The 23,144-nt window shown below is 39.7% G+C and overlaps 1 protein-coding gene and 1 long non-coding RNA gene across 5 annotated transcripts in view; one reads left to right on the plus strand and one right to left on the minus strand.

Annotated features, from left to right (window-relative positions):
- LOC118163008 overlaps positions 1–15,428 on the minus strand; it is a 33,958-nt gene extending 18,530 nt beyond the window's left edge. For 2 of the 3 annotated variants that reach the window (XR_004748775.1, XR_004748777.1), the window contains exon 1: positions 14,825–15,428. This is a non-coding gene — a long non-coding RNA (uncharacterized LOC118163008). Of the gene's footprint in view, positions 1–626; positions 717–1,438; positions 1,520–14,824 lie in introns of all 3 variants that reach the window. The other variant, XR_004748776.1, reaches the window with a different exon arrangement.
- A 260-nt stretch (positions 15,429–15,688) lies between these two features.
- The window catches only part of NEBL (nebulette), a 256,863-nt gene continuing 249,407 nt past the window's right edge, over positions 15,689–23,144 (plus strand). The window contains exons 1-2 of one of the 2 annotated variants that reach the window (XM_035319464.1): positions 15,689–16,158; positions 16,965–17,059. In XM_035319464.1, the coding sequence (XP_035175355.1) occupies positions 16,090–16,158; positions 16,965–17,059 (164 nt within the window). In that variant the 5' untranslated portion in view covers positions 15,689–16,089. The remainder of the gene's footprint in view (positions 16,159–16,964; positions 17,060–23,144) is intronic. The other variant, XM_035319465.1, reaches the window with a different exon arrangement.

The raw sequence follows: 23,144 nt of genomic DNA on the forward strand, positions 1-23,144 counted from the left end.
CTTGTAAATGGCCATCACATTTGCTAGCCACCAGTTGACTGGGACCTCACCTGATAACCAGGACTGCTGATAAATGATGAAACATGGCTTGGAGAGCACTTCTTGTTATTTGCCATAAACTTCCAAGTATCTATGCAATTTAATGTCTTCCAATGTTGTATTTGACTGGAAATTCATAGAATGAAATCTAGATCAGTAAATAGCATAAGTGCATACCACAGTAACAAATGTGAGAAAATACAGCTGGGGAGGAAGTCCCCTTCTAATGTGCTGCATTAAGATTCTTTGTCCCTTGAAAAAAACGTGGAGGCTGTCTGCAGCATTTGTGTGCAGACATTTAGTGCAGCATTTGTCTGCAGACATTTAGATCTTTTCTCAAAGTCAGAGAAAGTTGCTTAGAAGCTTAGAACCAATTCTTCTTTAAAGTGGGGAACTATTGAGCACTGGCTGCGTGTCTCTAACTACATGGTTTTCAGAGCAGAGGCTGACATACGGGCTCTCCCAGTATTAGAGGTGACATTCTAAAAGCAGCTGCTACCAAAAATGGGGAATTTTTATTAGTTTCAGGCTGGTTACTCTGAAACTAGCACTAGCCCTCTCAGCTCTCCTCACTGCTGAGCACTCACCGGAGTCCTAATGAAATGGTGTGCCTGTTAGTTCAGGGCCAGACGCAGCCCTGGAAGGGTGATCTGAGTCCCCGTGTTGAGTCGCTGAACCTGCATTGGGTCACATGAGAGAGATGCTAGCAGTCAGGAGAGGAAAGAAAACATAAACACACACATTCATCAGGCTGCAGCACAACAGCATAGCTTCTCTGTTGCCATAAAGAGCTAAGGAGAAGCTGTAGTGGTGTTTGGCAGTATGGGAGTATGGGAGTCACCAGTGTCTCAGTGGTGTAAATGAAATGGAGCCAAAGCCAGGTGCTAAGCTCTTCCCAGCCTCCCCCTGGAAAGCTGTGCTTATATTTCACTCTTCAGAAAATGTGCAATAGTGCAAGTTATTAACATGCAGATTCAGCAAAGGGACTATTATGTAAGGATGTGCTGCCTTCCCTCTAACCTCAATTTCACTCACAGAGAAAATACAGAGGGCTTGCAGATCCACATGAAAATAACAATTAAACATCTTCAGTCATCTACAACCCACCAGTTTTTTTGTCAGTCCTAAAGACCCTTGTTTTCATCTGTCATTGTATTCTTTGGTCATTCTTTTTCTCTCCTGGTTGCTGATACAGAGCTACTTAGAAGAGATCTTATTCTGCTAAAAATGTCTCGTCCGTTCTCTCATCTGCTTCCATCATCCTCAAAGCTCACCCTCAGGATTATTGACTGCTAATAAATTTTGCAGATTTTCCATCAACATGACATGTGGACTCAAAAATGTAATTCTTGCTGCTCAGCCACCCTTTGTAGTCAACTTCAATGATACTCTTACTCACATTTTTATAAGTCTTGGTAATTCTGTAACATGGCTTCTGTGCAGTATATGACAGTTTCTGTTAGCAAATCGCTGATTCACTCTACATGGAAACATTCAGTGATACAGAGATTTTATAAAATCAGAGTTTGCAAGCTTACATAGACAGATTTCCTGGTGTCAAAATAATACTAAGAAAAGGATAATCATTTTTCTTATAGATTTATTCAGCAGATAATGATTTTTAGCAATTATTAAAAGACAGTTTATACGAGCCAGCCATTTATATCTCATTATTTTTTCAAAGACTTCTAATAACTACAAGAGACCATGGCAGTGGAAACCGATATATCACACTATGAGTCTGTCTTTGGGCAGTCAATTCAGCATGCTGTTTGGAGCACGTTCCCTGGCAATTTTGCATCCCTGGAGAAATGTGTTTGCTAGATTGCAGATAGCAGGCTGATCAATTCAAATTCTTGGAATAATAAATCAGTTCTGCACCCACTAAATTTATTATTTTTCTTTGAAAAAGCCCTTTCCCAAATTTTACATTGTAATTTTCTTAGAAGTAATGTAGCTCAATAAAAGCATATGGTCAGTTTTATTCTTTATCTTTTCCCATAATTTACCTACTCTGGACTTCAGTGTTTACTGCATTTTAGATGGAGGCATTTCCATACTAGATAAATTGCTCCAATCTCTGCACTGATTGATGAAGCTAATGCCTCTTCCAGACAGACAAAAGAAAAGAAAAATCTGCAATTCCTCTCTTTCACCTGAATTCCAAACCAATGTTTTAATTTATTAAGGAAAATAGCTTCAAATATAATAGTAAAATCAAAGACTAAGTAAAATATGATGGCCACACAATTTCTACTAGGGAAATATTTAATTTACTTAAATATACATATTCTCCTCAGGTTATTCAGGACTTCTTATGCAGAGAGCACTCATCAGTTTGGGGGGAGGTAAATACATTCATTCAAGCTCCGTTATGGACCTTCTGGCAGAATTACACTATTACTACTATTTCTACATACATAGAGACTACACTCAATGAATATTCTTTTCAATCAGCATTTCCTGTGGGTAAATGCCTCCTGTTTTCTGTCAAGGAGTAATCCAAAATATTAACCATCCTTGAGATGGTCAGGGAACAATGTCACTAAAGCAGGCACAAAAAGTAGACTGGGACAATGCTGGGCAATAGTAAACACACAATTTTCAAAGTTGGATGGTGTACAGAATAAAATCCTGTGAAATCCTTAATTATAAGCAGTCTTTCATTATCTTGAGTGAACTGTAAACACGAACTGTTATAGTTAAAATGGAAAATACCCCACAACATTTCAAGTATTTTTGCCTCTGAATAAAATGTTTTGGTCTCTTCCAGGAAGATGTGCACTTAAAAAAATCTCTTTACACTTAATAAAGCTTCCAGAAATGTAAACATACATTTTAAATCACCTAAGTAACTTTGTCACTGCTTCCTTACAACAAAATAAAATAAAATAAAATATAGGACCTAAAAAAGCCAGTACTTAGTCCTCTCTTCAGACAACTGATATTGCCACTGCTTCAGTGACTGGGAAAATTGAGAAGCTATCTAGCTGAACTAATGTATGACTTGTTTACAGACCAGTTGGATATTAGGGTATTTTAATATTTAGAATTAATTTCACTTGCCTTTATTTTAGTAGAATGAAATACTGTCTTCTTAAAGACTTAAATGAAGCACTTTGAAGAGAAGACATTAAATTAAATTTCTTTCCCATTCTCTTATCTAAGAGATACACACAATCTTCATTCCAATTTAGAATATTTTTGCCTGAGAAATGCCTTTTTTACATTTCAAAATCGCACATTTGTTTAAGGCCACTGTAAATTTTGCAAGGTTGGATCTGTACCTGCCCAGATCTTCTTTCCTGTCACCTCAGATTCTTGTTGTGCTAATCTGGCTCTTTGCTCTCCTCTAACGTGGTTTAGGCCCACTGCTGACTCATTAACAACAGAAAGGCTCATGAATTACAAAGGAAAACCCCCCTCAAATAAAGCTGGGTGGCTGTTGAGACACAATTAACATGGAGAAATCATCTAATCAAATAATTGAGTTGAAAGGTACTTCAAACAGTTGACCAGTCCCAATTCTTGTCTCAAGGAAAGATCAGAGGTATCTGCACTATTCCTGATATTAGTTTAAAATCATAAAGTGGTTTAGGTTGGGAGGGACCTCAGGGCATCACCTCCTTCAGCCTCTTACTCAACACTAACTTCAACACTGGCTACGCTATTACTAACACCCAGCAAGAATGGAGATTCCATCACCTCCCCTCCCAGGCAGTTTATTCCAATGCTTTACTATCCTTAACCTTACAAGTTTTTCTTAACATGTAGCTTGGATTTAATTAATAATAAAATAAAAATAATAAAAAATCTCTTCTGTCTTTGTCCAAGAAAAACCTGTTGACAAGAGGAAAATAAGTCTATTTTCAGAACATCCAGATTCACAAAATTTAGCTAAAAGCTTGCCAGGCTTACATCTTTCTTAATCTGCTGTAGTTGTGAGAGCTGGGAATAGGATATGGTCTCATTATTAATTCTCATTATTAATAGTTCTCATTATTTTGTAACAAATAGGTTTGATGTCACACATAATTTTGTGCTGGAATTTACTGTCTGTTAACCCTAACTTTATTAACAGTGTTGTAGAATTTAGCTCTGTAAAACGCATTTAGTTGTTATTATTATTATTGTTAGGAATATATTGTCTAAAAAAAACGTGTGGTTTGTATTTGGGGCAGTCTGGTAGGTGAGCTGAAGGTCTTGACTTGCATTTGGAACAATTTTCAGGTTAGTTAAGAACAGCAAAAAAAGAAGAGAAATTTCACATGACAGTTATTATATGTAATTATTAGGATATACTTGGCAAATTTTTGTATAATTTGAAAATCTGACAGCTTGTGGGTTTTCTGATCTATCATTAGCTGAGTGGATTAATTTTACAACTGCAACTCACATGTAATGGTTTCTTTCCTTAATGATTTTTTTCTATTTTCTCCCTTTCTAGGATGATGAGGAACTTTTTAGGTATTGTTAGTGTCAAAAAAAGTATACCTAATAAGAGGAACATATTTGGGTTAAAAAAAAAAAGCAACAAACTTTTGAGGACAAAGCCCTTTTTTTTTTTTTTTTGTGTATTCTGATTTTATTTTTTCTAAAATAGGGTTAGTACCCTTACAGAGTAGGACAGTTCTCTGAAATACAGCATAATATTAAGTGGTAGACTTGATGGCAGTCACCCTCCCACTGCAGAGCCATCAGGGGGAGTATGAAGGCATGAGTTCAAAGCACCTTTTGGACAAAATGACTGATTGATTTGGTGTTAAGATGATCTTGATGTTAGAACGGGCTGTAATATCTAACCCAGTTTAGATACGGGTAAGTGCAATTTCACTTTTGCTTACGGGGGAAGTTTTCTGATAGGATAGTATATTTGATCTGCTGTGCAATCCTGCCTTATTTAACTGGATTTATGGTGACTAAATGTACTGCAGTTATACAGAGCATTTTTCCAGAGTGATATTTATACATTGACCTCAATATTTATGCCAATTGGAATACAGGCTGAGCAAAGGAAATTGGCAGCCAAGTGCCAGCTCAGAAAAGTCTAGAAAAAAATGGTAGAGATGCCCTTTTGCTTAGGCTCTTCAGGTGCAGTCTGTGTTGTGGCTGTGAGCACGTGGGCTGTGGCACCATTTCTGAACAGTAATTGGAAGGGCATGCATTTTCTACACCAAGAAGTGTAAATGTCACGTTGACATTTTTTCTCCTGAAGTCATTTTGATAACTTCAAAGTGGGAAAGTTTACTACTATCTATGTTTTGTTTGGAAGTTTTCCCATTGTTCGGTTTCCAGGGTGTTGCACTATTTAATAAGCTTTCTGCGAGCACAAAGAATTTGGTTTTGCAAGGAGACTCTGAAAGCTGGCATAGATTGGTTAACACCTATTTATCAGGATTTTAGAGATAAACAGCCCTAAAATTTAATTCAGAACAACAGTATCTGAAATGCCCCCCAGAAATTTGGCCTTCTCTTTAATTCTTTAATAAAGAATTAACGGTGATGAAGGAAAAATCACAGCTACACATAACATTGGCGCAGTAGCTTCCTGTCCACTTGCACCAACTGGTGCTGTGAAAAGAGCTTATGACATTTAAAATTGGTGCCAGCATGTAACCAACGAGACTGTTTTCTGTTTACGCTGAACCTCCTCCTTAGCGCACATTAAATAGTCTATTGTATTTAAACTCTAATCTAACCCACACGGATGTTAGTGGGAGTCTTTCAGTTGGTTTCAGCATGTGCTGGATCAAGCCCAAGCAGACTAGCAAACTATGTCAACATCACTTCGGTCTGAAGACTTCCTCTGGAGGGAGGCTTGGGCTGCAGTCCCCAGCAGCATTCAACCTCCACATCTATGTTCCTGGGCACAACAGCTATTCTGCAAGCCCTTGGTCCTTGCCTTTCTTGTTTGCCTCTTGTTTGTGATGTACCATAAATAAGGAGAGTCCTACCTGATATCTGGAGTTATTTGTTGCTCTCTCTTAACAGAGGGTTTGAAGGTAGGCAATCAGATTCAGCCTGGTTCAGATGTCTGAAAGGCTCTCGTCTTGCCCTAACTCCAACCCCATGTCAGGAGTGCAGGTGGGGATGTAATTAAGCCAGGTGGGAGAATGTTTAAATCAGGCTGTGGTTGGAGGAAGGAGAGCTAGGATACCCTCCTGCTTGCTTCAGATGATGCCATCCTTGAAAAGTTGGTGGCTTTGAACTGTGTTTCTCTTTACTAGCTAGAATGCAGCAGCTCTAAAGAAAAAAGCAGTATTAAGAGCACTGATGCATGTGGTTGGAGGCAGCAAGGCAGATAAAAGATGCCAGGCATGGGTTTGTACCTAGCTAATGCTGTCAGAGCAAGGCCCTAGTTTGGGGTGGAAGAGGCAGGCTGCCTATGAAAGCTGGAAAACTGGAGGAGATTGGGTGCTTTAGCCATACTGGTTCATTTGGGAAGCTCTCTAACTGTTAGAACAATAGTGGTGGTTATTTCAGGGCTGCAGTGCTAATCCTCCATAAAGAGAGCTCTCTGTTCTGAGGCAGGAGATGCTGCTGCTGCCGGCTGACTGCTGCCTTACACAATTGCTGTGCTGGGTATGGGCAGCTCAGACTTCCTTGATGAGTCACGCTGCCGGGCACTCTGAAATGCTCTGGAGTTTTCCCTCCTTCCCTTGACAGACCAAGTAGGTCACTCTCATGTTAATTTGAAACGTACTCTGCTGCCAAGCCACCATGGACAGCCAGAGTGTTTGGTCTGCAAAGTACAGCAGGGAGAGGTGCAGGCACAGCAAAACCATTAGGGCTTAATAAAGGGAATGAAATAAACAAACGTATAATGTAACATCAATGGTAATTCCCTCTGTGGTATGTTCCAAAACTGTATCCTTCACATGGCAATACAAACTCGGCCTGCTGCTGTATAACTCTAGAACCATTGAACAATGCTGTTTTCCTTTATTTATGGTTCAGTAGTCAAGGAAAAATTAACTGGCATCTCTGCAATGTACCAATATTTGCACACTGCTTAATGCTCCACATAATAATTGGCTTTTCTAAGATACCATTTAAGATAATTCGTAGAAAGCTGTCAGGGAAAAATGAGAACTTCACACTGAAAATCCTCAATTACATGTTGGAAAATTTCATTTATGTGATATGTTGTTCTCCATTTACTTCTGGAGACTCTAGTTAATGTGCTAGCTCTAATTCTAAAGTTAAAAGGAAGAAAAGTGAAGTAGTCCCTTTCGGAAGTCCTTCCTTGCTTTGTGTGTGTCTTTGAAGCATATCTAAAAAAGAAAAAGAACTCCTCCAAAATGCAAGGTTACTGAGAATCTTACTCAAGGTCTAAAGTATTCAGCTTAAATTTTGGCTGAACATTTACTTGTTTTCTTCCTTTTCTTCTAATTTTTTTATTAATGAGGAAGTGCAGGGATCTGATGAAAAGAAAGGTGCTTGAGTTTTAAACTATCTTTATCATGACAGTGGCATTGGAGCTGGTATTCCCTATGCCATCTATTGCAGAGAGGAAATACATACAGATAATAGGTTCAGACTAAGGAGATGACATAGATTTTCCACAGTACAAAGTGTCTGTATATACAAAAAATTCTATTTACAGCATAAAATAGTCAAGCTGTTTAAAAAACTTGAGCTGAATTTATTACTAAATTTCTAATGCAGATATATTTAATTTCAGATAAACAAATAGAAGATCAAATTATGTTTATCTCCATCCAATATGATAGCTTTGTATTTAGGAAGATGGTACAAATTAGACTTTGCTCTGGGCCAGGTAAAATAACCTATGAAAATACATACTGAAAGATATTGAAGAGAGAGGAGTCTTTGCTAGCCTGTTATCCCTGTCTTTTCAATGAAAGCAGCAGTGTACCAGGCCATAAATAGTGCCTTTCAGGTCACTGGAGATCCATATGGTGGTGAAGGAGAGGACTGAGTCTCTGCCTTTGCCTTTTGCCCCTAATCTTTCTATTCTTTGAAGTTTTGCTTTTAAAAATTTAGGAATAAGGCAGAACTCAGAGCCACATCCTTAAAGAGCCTGAGCTGAGCTTAAAGTGAGATGGGCTTTGCTAACCGTATTGTAGAGACTTGTTTTGCTTTTAGCAGTGTTTGTTTTGTTTTCAGCCTCTGGGTACGCTGAGGAAGGTGAGTGTTCCTTAATCCTGCCTCCTACTTTCTGAGCATGCTTTGCAAGCTTGGGACCAGTAACAGTGCTGCAGAAGCCAATGTTCTTGTTCTTGCTGGGAGAAGACAATCTCAAGTCACTGTCTTGCTGACCTAAGCCTGTAAAGTATCTGAATGATGTTTTTTTTTTTTTCTTTTTTCTTTTTTTTCTTTTTCTTTTTTTTTTTCTTTTTTCTTTTTTTTCCCATTTACTTATAGATTATAATTTAAAAACATAAGATTTTATTTATTTTCACAGTTTTGGAGCTCATGGTATCTATGTTCAAAAGTGAAGAGTTAAAAAGTAACACACATTGGAAAAATACTAATATTGACCTACAAATATTTTATTTTTGCTTTCTGGACAGGGATTTTGCTAATATTTCCAGGAGTTCCCCTGGAATCCATCCTTATTTCAGCAGTGCAGTGATGCTGCACTGCGCATCCTCCTCCTCTCTTGCTCCAGGATCCCACACGGCAGGGGCAGCTGCTTGGCTGGCTGCAGAGTGGGTCATCCAGCTGTGCCTAGCACGTGGGGTTAGGGAATGGGAGAGAAGCCACGGCGCAGTGTTGCAAATGAGTGTGATACAGGTCTAGCTGCAGGGGAGGTACGTGGGGAGCCAAATGTGTGAGACTCCCTCTCAATGTGTGAGATTTGACAGGTCTGCACTCTGAAGGCTATAATTTCAAAATCTTACTAGGAGGGTTGGAAATACAGTTTCCTCTGAAGCCTGGAGTTGGGCTTGTTAATGATTCTGCATCTTTACTACAACTGGCTGTTTATTTTGGTAACGGAGAAAGTATATTCCCTATGATAGTCCCAGGCCATCTACAGAGTAGGTGTACTTAGTTACTCTGAAGCGGTCACGTAACCTTTTAAAACATTAAATTCAAGAATCCGGTCCAATCACAGCCCAACCCTTCCTGTATTTCACCATGTCATTCAGCTTAAAAAAGGAAACCATATTTTAAAAAGCTTTATAGACTATTTTCCATCTACGTGAACTCTTTATTTAAGCAGGAAGCTACTCAACTACTATTTCTGGAAATAATGGGAAAGTAGTTGCATAGACAAGAGTATGAATAATGCCATTGTTGTGCTTTTATTCAAAGCTACCAGAAGCCTCTTATTAGTTTTTAAAATTCAGTTTAGAACCTTAATTCTATCTCTAAACTCCTATTTTGTCCTCAAGCTAAACATAGGCCAGTAAACAATATCCACAATTAACAAATAATCTTTTATTTCCATTTCATCTTCATAAGCAAAACCTTTTTTTTTTTTTTTTTTTTTTTTTTTTTCTTACTCAACACAGCAAATAAAAAGTGATGGCTATTAAAATGGAACGAATAATTAACATTTTGTCCTTCCACAGCTGCTCAGCTGACATTCTAGCATGGGACCTTTTGCCTGGACTGTGTTGGGTTGGTTTTCTGCGGTGGCAGAAGTTTTGGAAATCTGTTTGGATTGGGACTAAGCAACTAGTTTTGACTCCTGACATTGGAGGTAACTGAAGACAACCTTTTCCTTCAGCTTCTCCAAGAGCTGTGCTGATGACTTTTCATTCCTGTATCAACTTTTCATGAAAATTAATCAATTTATTGAATAAAATATTTATTTAAACTCCCCATATCCATTATTTACTTATTTATTTATTATTCCTGCAAAACATGATTCTGACTAGGAGGGGATGGGAAATGGTTAAACTTTAGAGCTGGTAGAAAATTTCCCAATGCTTTCAATGCAATATACATAAAAGGTTTGCTCTGTTTATGTGGCTGGAACATCCTCTGAGTTGTAACTGAATTGAAAAATTAGAGAGACTATATCACAGAGAAAGGAGCAATAACAAAAAAGAAATACTAATAATGTGTATTTCTTCTAAGCTCTGTCACCGAATATGGAAATTCAGTTTGAAGGCTTCCAGATTTCAGGCTACTTTCTATGCAAACGCTGTTTTGGGTTCACTGAGTTCCTCACCTCTGTCTGCAAACTAAATGATAGAATGAATGGTTGAAATGAGGCACTGGGACCGGTGCAGCTTTGGTAGCAAGGAACACTGTGCTCTGCCTGCACCTGTTTGCATTGCTCATTCCTTTTAAACTATATACCATGTAAGATTAATGTGGAGGGTGCACAGGCAACCCAGCCGCTGATGTTAGAATATGTTACTGAACTCAGGCTGAACGTTTCTCCCAAATCTCAGAAGACACAATTTACAAAGTGCTGGATATACAGTTAGAGCCTCCTAGTTGCGCTCATTTACCTCCATCTCTGGATATGCCAGCTCAGAAAGCTAACACTTAAGCATGCATTGCCAAATTCTCAAAACAGGCTGTGTATTGCTATCCACAAAACTGCACCTGTTTTGTGCCCCTGAATTATAGAGTGCTTCACTGATACTCAGCTGCTTTTTCTGAAACAACACATATGCACACAGGTAATAAGATCTGCACCAGAATGGAGTTTTCAAACAGCTTTTTGCTCACAAATCAGCTACCCTAGGTTCAAGCAAACCCAAATGAGGTTGGCAACCTTCTGCTCAGCATAACCCAAGCAACCAACCCTTTTTTACTAAGTTTTATTACAGTAACCTTTTTCTTCAGTTGTACGTAAAAGCAGAACTTTTTTTTGTTTGTTTTTCTTTTTTCCTTTTCATAATTTGAAGAGAAATTATCAGCCAGGTATCCTGGAAGACCCATTAACAGGGGAAAATCTTGACTCCATGCACAAAATAATAGAAACTTCCATGGGAAATTTAATAGTAAGAGAATAAAAGCCCCATTCTTTTACACAACTCTGTTCTCATGCTGACTTTTGATTATTATTTTTTCATGTACCTGCTAAGCATATGGCTGTTGCGGGATGCAGTACTCAGTCTGCATGCTTTTTGAGTGAAGAAAGGCAACCCTAGGAACAGAAAATAGTGCTGGTGATTGACTGGCCATTTTTGTTATAGTATTCCCTCACTGTATTAGATTAATCTGAATAGCTAAAGATTGGCTAATTCTGGGAATGCACATTGAAATTCTACTGCAGAGGGTTGTTTGGATCATATTACAGAAAATAATAAAGTCTAAACATTGCTGGCTTTGTCTCAGTTTTGATAGGAAAACATTCACTTTTGGATTTAGCTTTTCTAAAGCTGGAGTTGAAAATACACTTTCAATGACCCTTGCATATGAAAAGTATAAATTACTCTTACACACAGAGAATTTAAAAGCACTTTTCTCTAACAGTACCCTGGGTAGCTCTAAACAAGGTCACATTAAAGTTGCATTGTTCCTATCTGAAATGTAACTATGCAGTTTCTTCTTTTATGTAGTTAAATGTAAGTTCAAATAGTAAGGGTCAAAAATTGACTGGCAACTCCTGTGCCAACCAATACAGGTTTAATGTTTTTCCTTCCTACATAATTAAGGACAGCCACAGAGTTTCACAAAACCTCTTTCAGTATAATTTATCTGTATTGCAGTACTGCTCAGAGGCTTCATCTGCAATTCTCCATGCAATGCCTTAACCATTAGATCATCCTTCCACTTAAACATGATACAATGTCTGTTACCTGCTGGAGCTTATGCCCAAACCTTATGAGCTGGTTACAGCCGTAAGATGGTATTTTGACTACATTACCTACACTTGTTAGCTATCCCACTTTTTATACCTGTATAAAGAACAGATTTGATATGAAAAATCCGTGAAATGTGCCAAACATTATTTTTACAAGTCCTTCAGCATATAAAACTATATTGTTGTATTTATTCAAGAATGACTGACTGATGACGCTGCAAGTGGGATATCAGCATTCAAGGCATACTACATTCAGCATTTTTTTAAAGTAATTAAATGAATACATATCTGAATGATAGAAAACCACATTTGTCGTGTTTATGGGAATGCACATTTTGTCCAGTAGGACTCTGTACATCCGTAATATTATGGGCAGACTTCATTTGTAGAAGATCTGGTGAAAAGAGAGTACCTTCAGTTGATCAAAAAATGGCAGTAAGCACCTTTTCTGTGTATTTGTGTATAGCCTGGGAAGTATTAGGATCCAAAACAGAAGCCTTTACTTTGTTGCTATGCTTAGAAGTTAACTTGATGGTTCTAACAGGTCTTAACCCCAGCCATGGGAGACGGGACACAAAGGGTCTATTTTATGGATAAGAGCTGAGGAAGATCACAAGAAACCTTCCAGAAGAAGATTTAAAACTGAGAACCCTATTACCACAGAAATAAGTTTATATGGGTCATCTCTTTCAAGATATTGTGAAGCCACTTCAAAAAACATAGAATAACTTTCAAGTTTAACAGTTTCGAACTTTTCTCTCTCAGGTGAAACTCAGTCTCAATAAGTGAAATCACCTATCAACATTTTTAATGCAGCACACACTTACATGTTTATCACTCAAATGAATTGAAGGGAGCACTGAAATCTTTTCCATCAAATAAACAAATATAAAATGCTGTTGGCAATGGCATTGCCCCTTAGATGTAGAAACTTCAGTATTACAGTCACTCTTTTATTCTGTCACAATACTTCTAATGTTATAACTATGCTACTCAGGAAGGTCTTTCTCTCTTAGACTTCCACAGGTGTGCTGAAAAAAAGCATCTAGTTGCAGGTGTTCCTGATTTGCACTGCTCAGCTAAACACCCACTTTTTGATCATCTAGTCTAGATAAACAGCCCTGAAATGCCCTGAATGAGATATGTACAATTGGTTAAGATCTTGGGATACAACTTATAACTTGCTACGAAGTACCAGTGTGGAGTAAATTCTCAAACCTAATCAGAGGTCTACCATCTACCACAGTCTGCAAGCTTGTGACAACAGCTCTTTAGCTAGAGTGCAAGGTCTTTGCCCTTCTGTGCTTGGCAGTCTTTGGTTTACACCCTCTTAGCTACTGACATAGCAGGGTTGTTACATTTTGCTTTGTTGGACTTTAAGATTGCATCATTACCTCCTCAGAAAACAGAAAGGCTATTGATGAGTAATGTTTCACTGCTTTCTCACAGGCAGTCATGGGGGAAGTAAATGTTTCTCTCACATGGGTTTGTAAAGAGCAGAAGAACCTGCTTTTCAGTACAGTAGTAACTGATGAGGAAAGACCTCAGTGCCATGGAAATGATGAGCCTATTTTTTTTTCCATGTGGAGAAAACTAAGAAAAGTTAATAAAATGATGCTGAAATACTGATAAATATTGGAATGCTTTTATACTGTCAAAATACTCAATTTAGATACAGCTGCAGATATTCCTTTTTATTATTCCAAGTTTAGTGTCAATCTCTTGGTTAATAAAAAATTACCCTGTAAGAAGAAGGAAGGAGGTTTTATGGTAGTGTTGAGATGGAGAGTAATATCCAAATGATTTGTGTATGTATGGTGAGGAGAAGGTGCTGAATGTGATTACAATGAACTGGAATTTCCAAGAAAGAAGCCTCCATCTCAAAGATTTTATATTAGCAGTCTGGGGCAGCTGTATGCCTATAAGTATTTCTAATGAGCTATGGAGCCTTTTCAACCGTAAGCCATCAGAAAGATTTTATTTTATTTTTCCACATAGGTAACATCCAGCGCCCCTGTGAAATTAGTTTAGTTGGGTCTCTCCCAGTTCCTATTACAGACTCGCTACCTCACTACACTGTAGCCATTGCAGAATGGAGATTGATTACTATGTATTGGGCCTAAGCCAATTCAGCTGTGGTCTTAGATGGATCCACAAATCATGGTTTCTGCAGAACAGAGTTACCACGCGTTCAAGTTTCCTTTACCAACATAGGCAATGCCTGGCATTCAGAGTTCCTTGAATAAAAGCCATTGTCCACCTCCAGTCAGACCTTCCAACAGAAAGTGCAAGGCAATCTGTATGGCACAGAGGCAGCAGATGATGAGACTCGCTGCCTCTGCACTGCAGGGCATGCATGCACATACTTCTATCAGGTAAATTCTAGATGACAAGAAGCTGAGGCAAAATTGGTCTTCAAGTGTTTATGACAAATAATAATGCTGTTAGATGTGATGAACACTGAGAAGAAAAGTCTTACATTCCATATCAACAATAATTGGTTAACAGCAGTAAATATATATATATGTATGATTCAGGACTTTTGAAATCTGCAAATTGCTAGCAGTGGCCCTGAAATGGACCAGGCTGCAGGAATGGAAACCTAGCTGGTCAGCAGTTGCTCTAATTTCTACTGCACCAAGAGCCAGAGCAGACAATAAGCATTTACAAGACTGCCCACAAATCTGCTTTCCTGTTGCTTGCAGCACAGCCAGCATCTCAACATTATGGGTTTCACTGGGTGCCAGATGTTTATGTCTAGATGAGGCAGAAGCAGCATTACAAGTTCTGTCATATAATATTTAAAGCCTGATTAGGTATTTCTCATTTAATCACATATATTATTAATTTCATTGAAATTAGTCTTTCTCCCCACGCCTTTAACCAGTCAGTGCATAAAAGTTGGGTTGCCAAGGAAGAATTATTGCCAAGTATTCCAGTTTAGCTGACTGCATTCTGATTACTTAATAACGCTCAACTATGTGCAGAATTTGTCCTTGCTGTTAGCCACACAAAGTGCTGCGCTACTGAAAAAAAACACTCCCTTACCTCAGAGAAGGCTGCACTGCATTGGTTTAAGAACTCTTCTCAGCATGGTTTATATTCCAGGTAGTTAAACAAGTCCACACTTAAGGAAAAATGCATGACTTCTTGCTGCACCATTCCCACAGTGCTAATGAGCGAATCAAAAATGAATGGCAACAGCCTGCTCCGAGGAGCTGAGTTTACCGCTCTTGCAGAGATACAGTACTGCACATTAGTGTCTCCCGTGGGACTGCCTGTATGCCTGGGATACTCAGCCCCAGCAAGGCAGCAAAAGTCAAGCGTTAAAAGTAATTGGGATACAGAGCTGAGAGAAGGTAGAGAAATTCCTTACCCCACTGATAGGCGCGATAGGTAAAAACCTGATTCAGGCTGAGACATTTCTACCGCACAGCCCTCCTGGTGAAACTCCCGCAGTTCCCAGTGCAGGGGATGCTTTGCTGGAGCGATTTCCCTGAGACCTGGCTGAGGACGTGTCCCCCCCGAGAAGTTTTGGTGTGCTCGGTGTCATTTTGCCTTTCGGGGAACGAGACGCCTCGTTCGTTTCTCCCGAAATTACTTCCCCCCCGTGTCACAGTGGGCCGGGAACCCTCCACAGGGCCCCGGGACGCCTCCCCTCAGCGCCCCGGCCCTCACAGGACAACCCAACCCCGGCTTCGGGCCTGACTTCGGGGAGCCCCCCGGCGGGGCGAGGGGCGGGCGCCCGTCCCCTCAGCGGGTTTCCCGCCGGGCCTGCGACAGGTGCAGGCGGGAGGCGGCCGCAGCCGGGCTCCCCCCGCCTCAGGAGCCGGCCATCTCGCCCCCCTCGGGCGGCTGCGGCGCGGCGCTCGCCCTCCTTCCCTCCCTCCCTCTCGCTGCGGGCCGCGTCTCGCCGCGCCCGTGGGCTTGGCTTGCGGCTGCTGCCTGCGCGGGGCTCGGCGTGAGTCACCCAGCCGGCGGCGCGGGGAGCCGAGCGCGCAGGCACACACGGAGGCGGCGGGGGCGGGCGGCTGCGGGGCGGCGAGCGGGCGGGGGCGACAGGCAGCGGCTCCCCGCCCGCCCACTCCCACATGCTGCCGAGCCGCAGTCAGCCGGAGCGCCGCTCCCTTCCCCAGCCGCCGATGACCTCGTCGCCCGCCCGCAGCCGCTGAGGAGCCCCCGGCGTCCCGGGGCATGGTACATCGCCCGCCCGCAGCCCCGTCCAGCGCCGCCCGCCTCGCAGCAGCAGCAGCAGCAGCAGCAGGAGCAGCAACCTCGGCCGCAGGGAGCCGCAGCCCGAGAGGAGCCGCAAGATGAACCCCCAGTGCGCCCGCTGTGGCAAAGTGGTCTATCCCACCGAGAAAGTCAACTGCCTGGACAAGGTGCTGGGGCGGGGGCGGGCGGCTCCGGGGCGGGGGGCGAGGCGGCAGGTGGCGATTGAAGCACCGCCATCCGCTCCGGCTCAGCCCCGCGGGGCCGGGGCCGGTGGCCGGCCGTGTCACGGCGCTGACGCAGGGCTCGGGGCCGGGCCGGCTCCGCGCTCGCTGATGCCCGCCGAGGGCATCGCGGAGCTCGGGGCCGGCCGCGGGTCCCCGGCGGGCTCCCCGAGGGCTGAAGTTGCGGGCGAGGCTGCGGGGGTCGGTGCCTTCTGGTGGCCGGGAGGCTCCGGCTGCCCCTTACGCAACGGGGCCGGTGGCAGCCGTGCCCCGTCCCTCGGGGCTGCTCGCCCCGGCAGGGCGGCCCGGCGAGGGAAGAAAAGGAGCTGCCGGGGGCAGAGCCGCCTTACGCGCTAAATTTAGTTGCTGCTAAGCGTGCCGAAGAGCCGAGCATCGCAGGAGTTGGTGGTTCCGTTCGCCCAGCATTGCGTCTTTAGCAAACGCTTCCCCCCCCCCCCCCCCAACTAGACAAAAATGTCAAACTTCAGCCTCGGTTGCCTTTAAAACAGTCCCGGCAAGGTCAGCGTGCTGAGGGCTTGGTGTTCGCTTCAGCAGAGAATTTGCATTTCTGAGAGTGTTTCAGAGGCTCCTTCAGTTTCGCCTGAAAGTGATTCCTTTGATGTAGTTTACAGAAATCTATAATGTACGACCAAAAATATTGACTTGTAATTGTGTTTTTACATTTCCTGTACCCTAAAATAGCTTTCAAAACATCGGCTTTGTAAGTAATTCTACTTTACATTTCTTTACAGTACTGGCATAAAGGATGTTTCCACTGTGAAGTTTGCAAAATGGCTCTGAACATGAATAACTACAAAGGATATGAAAAGAAACCTTATTGCAATGCGTAAGTATTGTAAATGTCAAGTCTTGCAGAAATGCACATGAAAAGAAAACCTGGCCATGGATGTTGTCAAATAGGTATTGTTGTGCTGTAAAAACTTAATCTGGAGATGTAGCCGTGCAGTCTAGAGCAGTTGAGTATCTTTTCAGATGGAGTCTTTTACTTGCATCGAAGTGATAGAAGGTGAAAATATTTGACAGTGATGTTGTTCAGGCAGTGTTTTAATATAAGAACTCAGGATACAGGTCCTTTCCTCCAAGAAAGTGCCAGATCTGGTGCTGACTCCTATTACATTCATTATTGGCCTGCCAGATTACGGTTATCCATTATGCAGCTCTCTATTCAGGGTTATGGACCTGATCAGCATTTTGTAATAAGAAAACAAACAAAGTCCTTCTCAGTTGTTTAGTTTACCAAAGGCAATATCCTGTGACAGATCATGACAACCTATTTTTAAAACTGTTATGTTGTTCACATATCTCAGATGACTAAAATAGATATTTACCAAATCCCTGCTTCTGGTGCTTGATGCTATTTTTTTAGTATTTTGCTTCTCAGATTTGTTAAAGAAAATAGATGAGCTTTAGTTGTAGAATATAATCATGTGGTATTCCACTTCAAGATTTTATTGTTATGTGGATTTGAAGAGTACTTTGATGCTTGGCTTGCAAATGCTACAGAAGAACATTTTGATACACATACACACGTTTGTTGTTCTTCGTACCATGCTCCTAAGTGCATTTGTTAAGTGCACTTGTTAAGTGCATTTCAGTATGATTTCATCGTTAGAGACATAATACACTTTGTTAAAATGATATTTCCAACAAATGTAGAACCCAATTTCATCTTAGTATTATTCAGAATGTTGTTCATATATTGCTATTATTTTCACCTTTACTTCCTTAAATATATACATAAAAAGAGAAATTTTAAACTTTGGGCATATTGTATTTTTTTTTTTTTTCCAGAAATATTTTCTTATAATCCTCTTAAAATATTTGTTTCATGTTGAGGTAAACAGTCTATGGCTGACCTTTGCAGAACAGTTCAACAGCATATGCTTGTTTCTTGCAGGCTAAACTTGGTCAGTCAATGCCTATCTGTGTGAAGTAGGAATTTTGTTATAAAAACGACTGTGCTGCCAAAACTTGTAACACCTGTTTCAATGCATATAGTTGTACTTAGATTATTTTAGGAACATACATTGTTACATGCATTTCTAGCTTTCTTTGAAATACTCTGCAGTGTGTGGGGGTTACATTAGAACTCTTGAAGTGTGTGGTGAGTTGCTAGTCTTACCTGCTGTAGAGGTCTCTAGAAAGGGAGACGACTCATGCCTCAGCAAGTGGCATGCTGCAATTCAGAACTGACCTAAAGCTTATTGGCCTTAGGTGGGACTCTGCTTTTGGTAGTACTTGATCTGAAGTTTAAGTACAGGCTTACATCACTTACAGTGGTTAAAGCTCTGATGGTACTTTGGTGCCTTTTATCTAGCAGGTTGGGGTTGAATCTCCGTGGTGATACTTTGGTTGCTTGACCTTTCCTTTTCTTATACTTTGTAAAAACGGTTATCAAGTGCCCTCCATGCTATAGGTCGGGGTTTCCATGCTGTGTGTATTTAATTTCTGTTATCGGAGAGTTCATCTATGTCGTTGTATGTGATGTGTCTTTGTATTTATAAATGAGGGGGAATAAGGATGATGGATCTGTTGCGTACCATTCAGAACTGCTGTACTTCCTAGTAGTTGCTCTAATAAGCTTTGTTATAGTGATCCTTGGAAAAATAATTGCTGTCTTTGCAATGTCCTGATATATGAAACAGGAAGAAACAATGTAAAAAACACATGAAAAGGGTTAATCTATCAAGTAAGAGCTAAATTTTAATATATGTATTTCAACAATGGATATTTTGTTCTTAAGTTTTGGTAAACTGAGTTAATTGGAAGATGCTTTAAACAAATACTCTAAATAATTGTAAGAGTCATATGGAACCACTTATGGAAGACCAATGTGTATTTTGTGGTTTCAATGAACTCTAATATCCTTCAAAGGAGAAGTATGTTGTTTATGCAAAGCCGTATTTTGAATATACAGTTTATTTAAATTATAGTATTTTGACATAATACTCTTGCATCTCAAAGGTTACTCATTTGCAAAGCAGACGCCATTAAAGTCTTTCCAATTAAGAATGTGTCTTTTCCAGTGTTCATTAGTATGAGGCAAATCCATTTTTATGTTAAATACTGCTTGATCAGAAAATCTGAGAAGAAAAGAATGCAAATTTGCTCATACAAACACCTACAAGCTCTTGACAAAGAGCAATTACTGTTAGACTGTTTATTGAGGCCATCCATCAATGAGAGTGTAATTTGTAGATGAAAGTGAAAAAAATATGCACTAATTTGAATAGGAGAGCAATACCACTGAATTATTTCCTATGTTTGGAAGCCATAGGTAGCTTTTTATAAGGACAGTTGAAGAGTATGCATCTTCAGTAGTGCCTGCATCTGTTTGTTAGTTGAAAGGTTAGATAGCACACTTGAATGTATTTTGAACTTTGAACTTAAAGTATCTTACTTTTTTTTTTTTTTTTTCAGATGCTGCAATTAATCACTTTTGTTTGAATACTAGCAAACAGCAGAACTTTGACTGTAAAATATATACATATATATTTTCTTTTTCTTTTAGTATAATAAACAGCTACTGATTTGTGCATGTTTTACTGCAATCTATACTTTTGTTGGAAGGTAGCAAGGTCAGAAATTAATGGGTTAATGGGGACTGGTAAGCCAAGAAGGAATAGATTATGAAATATACTAATTTGCTGTCCATTAGAAAAGAACAGAAATACTCGTAAGTACAGGACTCTGCTTTGTTAATGCCAAGCTTTTTTTGGTCAGCTGGCCACATTTCCAGCTAATGGTTGTGATTACCTTTGTGATACGGATACATTGTCAGCAAAGTAACTGCTGGGTAGTAGACATAATGCAGGTCAAGAAGCTGAGCTCCCTAACATTGCAGTTCTAATGCTACTTTTGCAAACCGTAGATTTATAAGAGATTTTGCAACTGGGTTATAAGGCAAAACTTTGTCTACATGTGCCTGTGTTTAATATGGCTTTAAAAACAATGATTTTTTCTATCAGTTTCCAGGAAGTTCATTAATGTCTTCTTAAAACCTTTTAGTTCACTTACTCGTAGAGAAAAGATTATATAACTTTGTTCTCTCCATCTTCTCTATTGTTTGTGTAATTTGTGAGCTGTTTGAGTAGGAATAGTTTCTCCACTTGTTTGCAAGGTGCCTAGAATGCTGGGGGTTTGATCTCAGCTGGGACCTTCCAGTATTACAGTACTCTTATGATCTATGATACTGCATTTCTCTGACTACTTGCCTTCACACTTCATCTGAAAGGCCTCATACACAAAGTTTTTCATGTTTGTAGATGCTTGGCATGTTGACACTGCTAGGTTTGACTTATAACTTTGGTCTTGCCTTCCGTTTGCTATCTGACTTCAGATATGCTATTTTGCTGGAGAGCTGCCGGATTTGTGCAATAATATTAATGAGACTAAGGGCTCAGACTTGCCGTCCATTTTTGCAGTTCAGCATGATGCTGTGCATTGGGTTAAAGCAGGTGAATGAGCCACACTTCGTGTCTCCGAATATTCACATGGGTAGTAGAAGAAGGTTTAGGATGATTAAAATGGCTTGGGTAATACAAAGACTTGTTAAGTCAAGCTATCTTTAATGCAAATCTGAACCCTTGTTCTGCTTCAACATCTACAGATATATTAAACAAGTATTTAATATTATCTATATAGAAATAATAATAAGAAAAGTAATTATTATTATTTTTTGCAAACTCGGAGCTTGTTCTTCTCAACAGCAAATAACCAATATGGAATAGGAATGAATGGCATTTTGGCAACTAACCATCTGTGTACTAGTTCTCAAGCTTGTTAAATGATTGAATCGTGTAGGATGATTACATGGTAACTTTTTCTTACGAATATTCATATAAATGCTTTTGGACAGATTCACCAGACCAAAACACAAGACTACTTTTTATGCAAAATGTAGAAGCTGAAATGCATATTTTTGGAATGTTCTTTCCACATTAGCTATACCTGCTGATGCAAACAAGACTCCCTGCATGTGTGAACACATCCAACAGAGATGTATTTTTTAATTTTTGCAAAACCTAATAGCTTAAGCTTCTGCATACCTGATATACCCTCTTGCCAAAGGCAAACAGCCACGCTATTGGAATAAATCCTTCTGAAATATTTAGTATCTAAAATTTTGCTAATTGCCTGCACACAGGGTAGCTTCATTCAAGTTTTTATTTATGACAGCCACCATATGGAATGATTACATAACTTTGAAATTTAAATCTACTTCCATCAGTCTTAGCATGGATTATTGACATGAAGAAAAACTCATCATCACCTTATTTTTTCTAGGTTTATTTTTTTTAACTCATGCTAGTAGGAAATAGATATGCAAATACGTTTGAAATACTGTGATGTTAGAAGACTTGTACTATAGTTTTGATCTACAAATAAAGTCAAACTATACATTGTAAAATACTATAGTGAAGGGGTGTGAAATGTCAGTTATTTTATAGCAGCTTGGAAATGATCAGAACACAGTACAACTTTTTGGGCAATTGGATAAGTTAGAAGTGAATGCAGCTGCTGGTAATCAGATGGAATCCATTGCCCTTAGAGAGAAACTTCAGTATAGGGGTTTGATTTTAGTTGTGAAATGTGCCTCGTTTTTCTTTCAACCAGTCAGGAATCTTTTAGAAGGTGGATAGGTATGTGATGATATGATTTGTAATAAAATTAGTTAGCATTATCTTATTTTTTAATATTGATTTTAGTGGATGAATATTTCTCAGTTTAAATATGGCAATAAGAAAGAAAATTGCTTAGTAAGGAGCAGCAAGAGTAATCCTTCCGAAGTATGATGGCAACATTTTTAGGAGTTTCAGGAAAGAGAGTGCAAAGGGTAGACAGGTTTTTGTTTTTTACTTTTCCATCATCAGCTGCTACTGAACACCTTATTTAGTGTAAAAGGATAACACCGAGTTTGGCTTGAGGAATATATATATATATATTTAATGCTGGAGTTACTGTTACAGCCAGTTATTATTATTTTTTCTTCCATTTTTGGGCTTTCCAGTTTCTGATTGTTTGTTTGTTCAAAAATAAGCTATTATATAGACCAACCCCAAATGGTCATTCTTATAAAAGAAATAACCCAGAAACGGCCACACAAACCTTTCTAGAAGGCAAAGATTTACTCTTTATCACTTTTTAAACTTTGTGTATTGAAGACTTTTGTCGTAGGATGTGGTATAAAATGAACAATGCAAATAAAAGAACTGTTAGAAAAATGGCTCAAGGCAGAGGGTCTCAAGACAGAGCTAAATGTGCATTTGTCATTAAAGTCCATTATTTCTGATTCAGCATCCCATTAAGTATGGACTCCAGTATCTGAGAATGGTTATTACGTCTCTGCTCAGTCATATTTTTTAAAAAACAAAACAGCTCTAAGTCTTTCCTCACAGATCATATTTTCTGTTTATTTTTGTTTCTCTACCTTCATTTATCTCCAAATGGTCCATCTATGTATTGAATTGTAGTGCCCAATGGAGCATTACCAGAACTGGTAGAATAGGAAGAGTGCCCATGCAACTCACATATAATATTTTCCTCCTAAGGCCCAGTGCAGTCTTTGCCACTTTATTTTCTCCCAAAGTCAAGCTATTGTTGAGTCATATTCAGATTGTTGTAGGCTATGGTTTTATCTTTCTATGCAGAACTGCATCATCAGCAGTTGTTGTTATCCATTATCTGAGCAGTTAATTATTCTTGGCAAAGAGTACAATCTTCTACTTGGTTCTGATTGAACTAAATTTCCACTTTTTTTCCCCAGGCTGTTTCTCCAATTTGTCAAATTCATTTTATATTCTAAATCTGTTCTCTAACGTGCTTACAGCTCCATCCTATCAACCTTCCCACCAGAGAGGCTGTAAGCACATTGCAAATTTAATAAGTGCAATCTTCATTTCATCTTCCAG

This window comes from Oxyura jamaicensis, chromosome 2 (assembly GCF_011077185.1).
Source record: "Oxyura jamaicensis isolate SHBP4307 breed ruddy duck chromosome 2, BPBGC_Ojam_1.0, whole genome shotgun sequence".
Lineage (NCBI taxonomy): Eukaryota > Metazoa > Chordata > Aves > Anseriformes > Anatidae > Oxyura > Oxyura jamaicensis.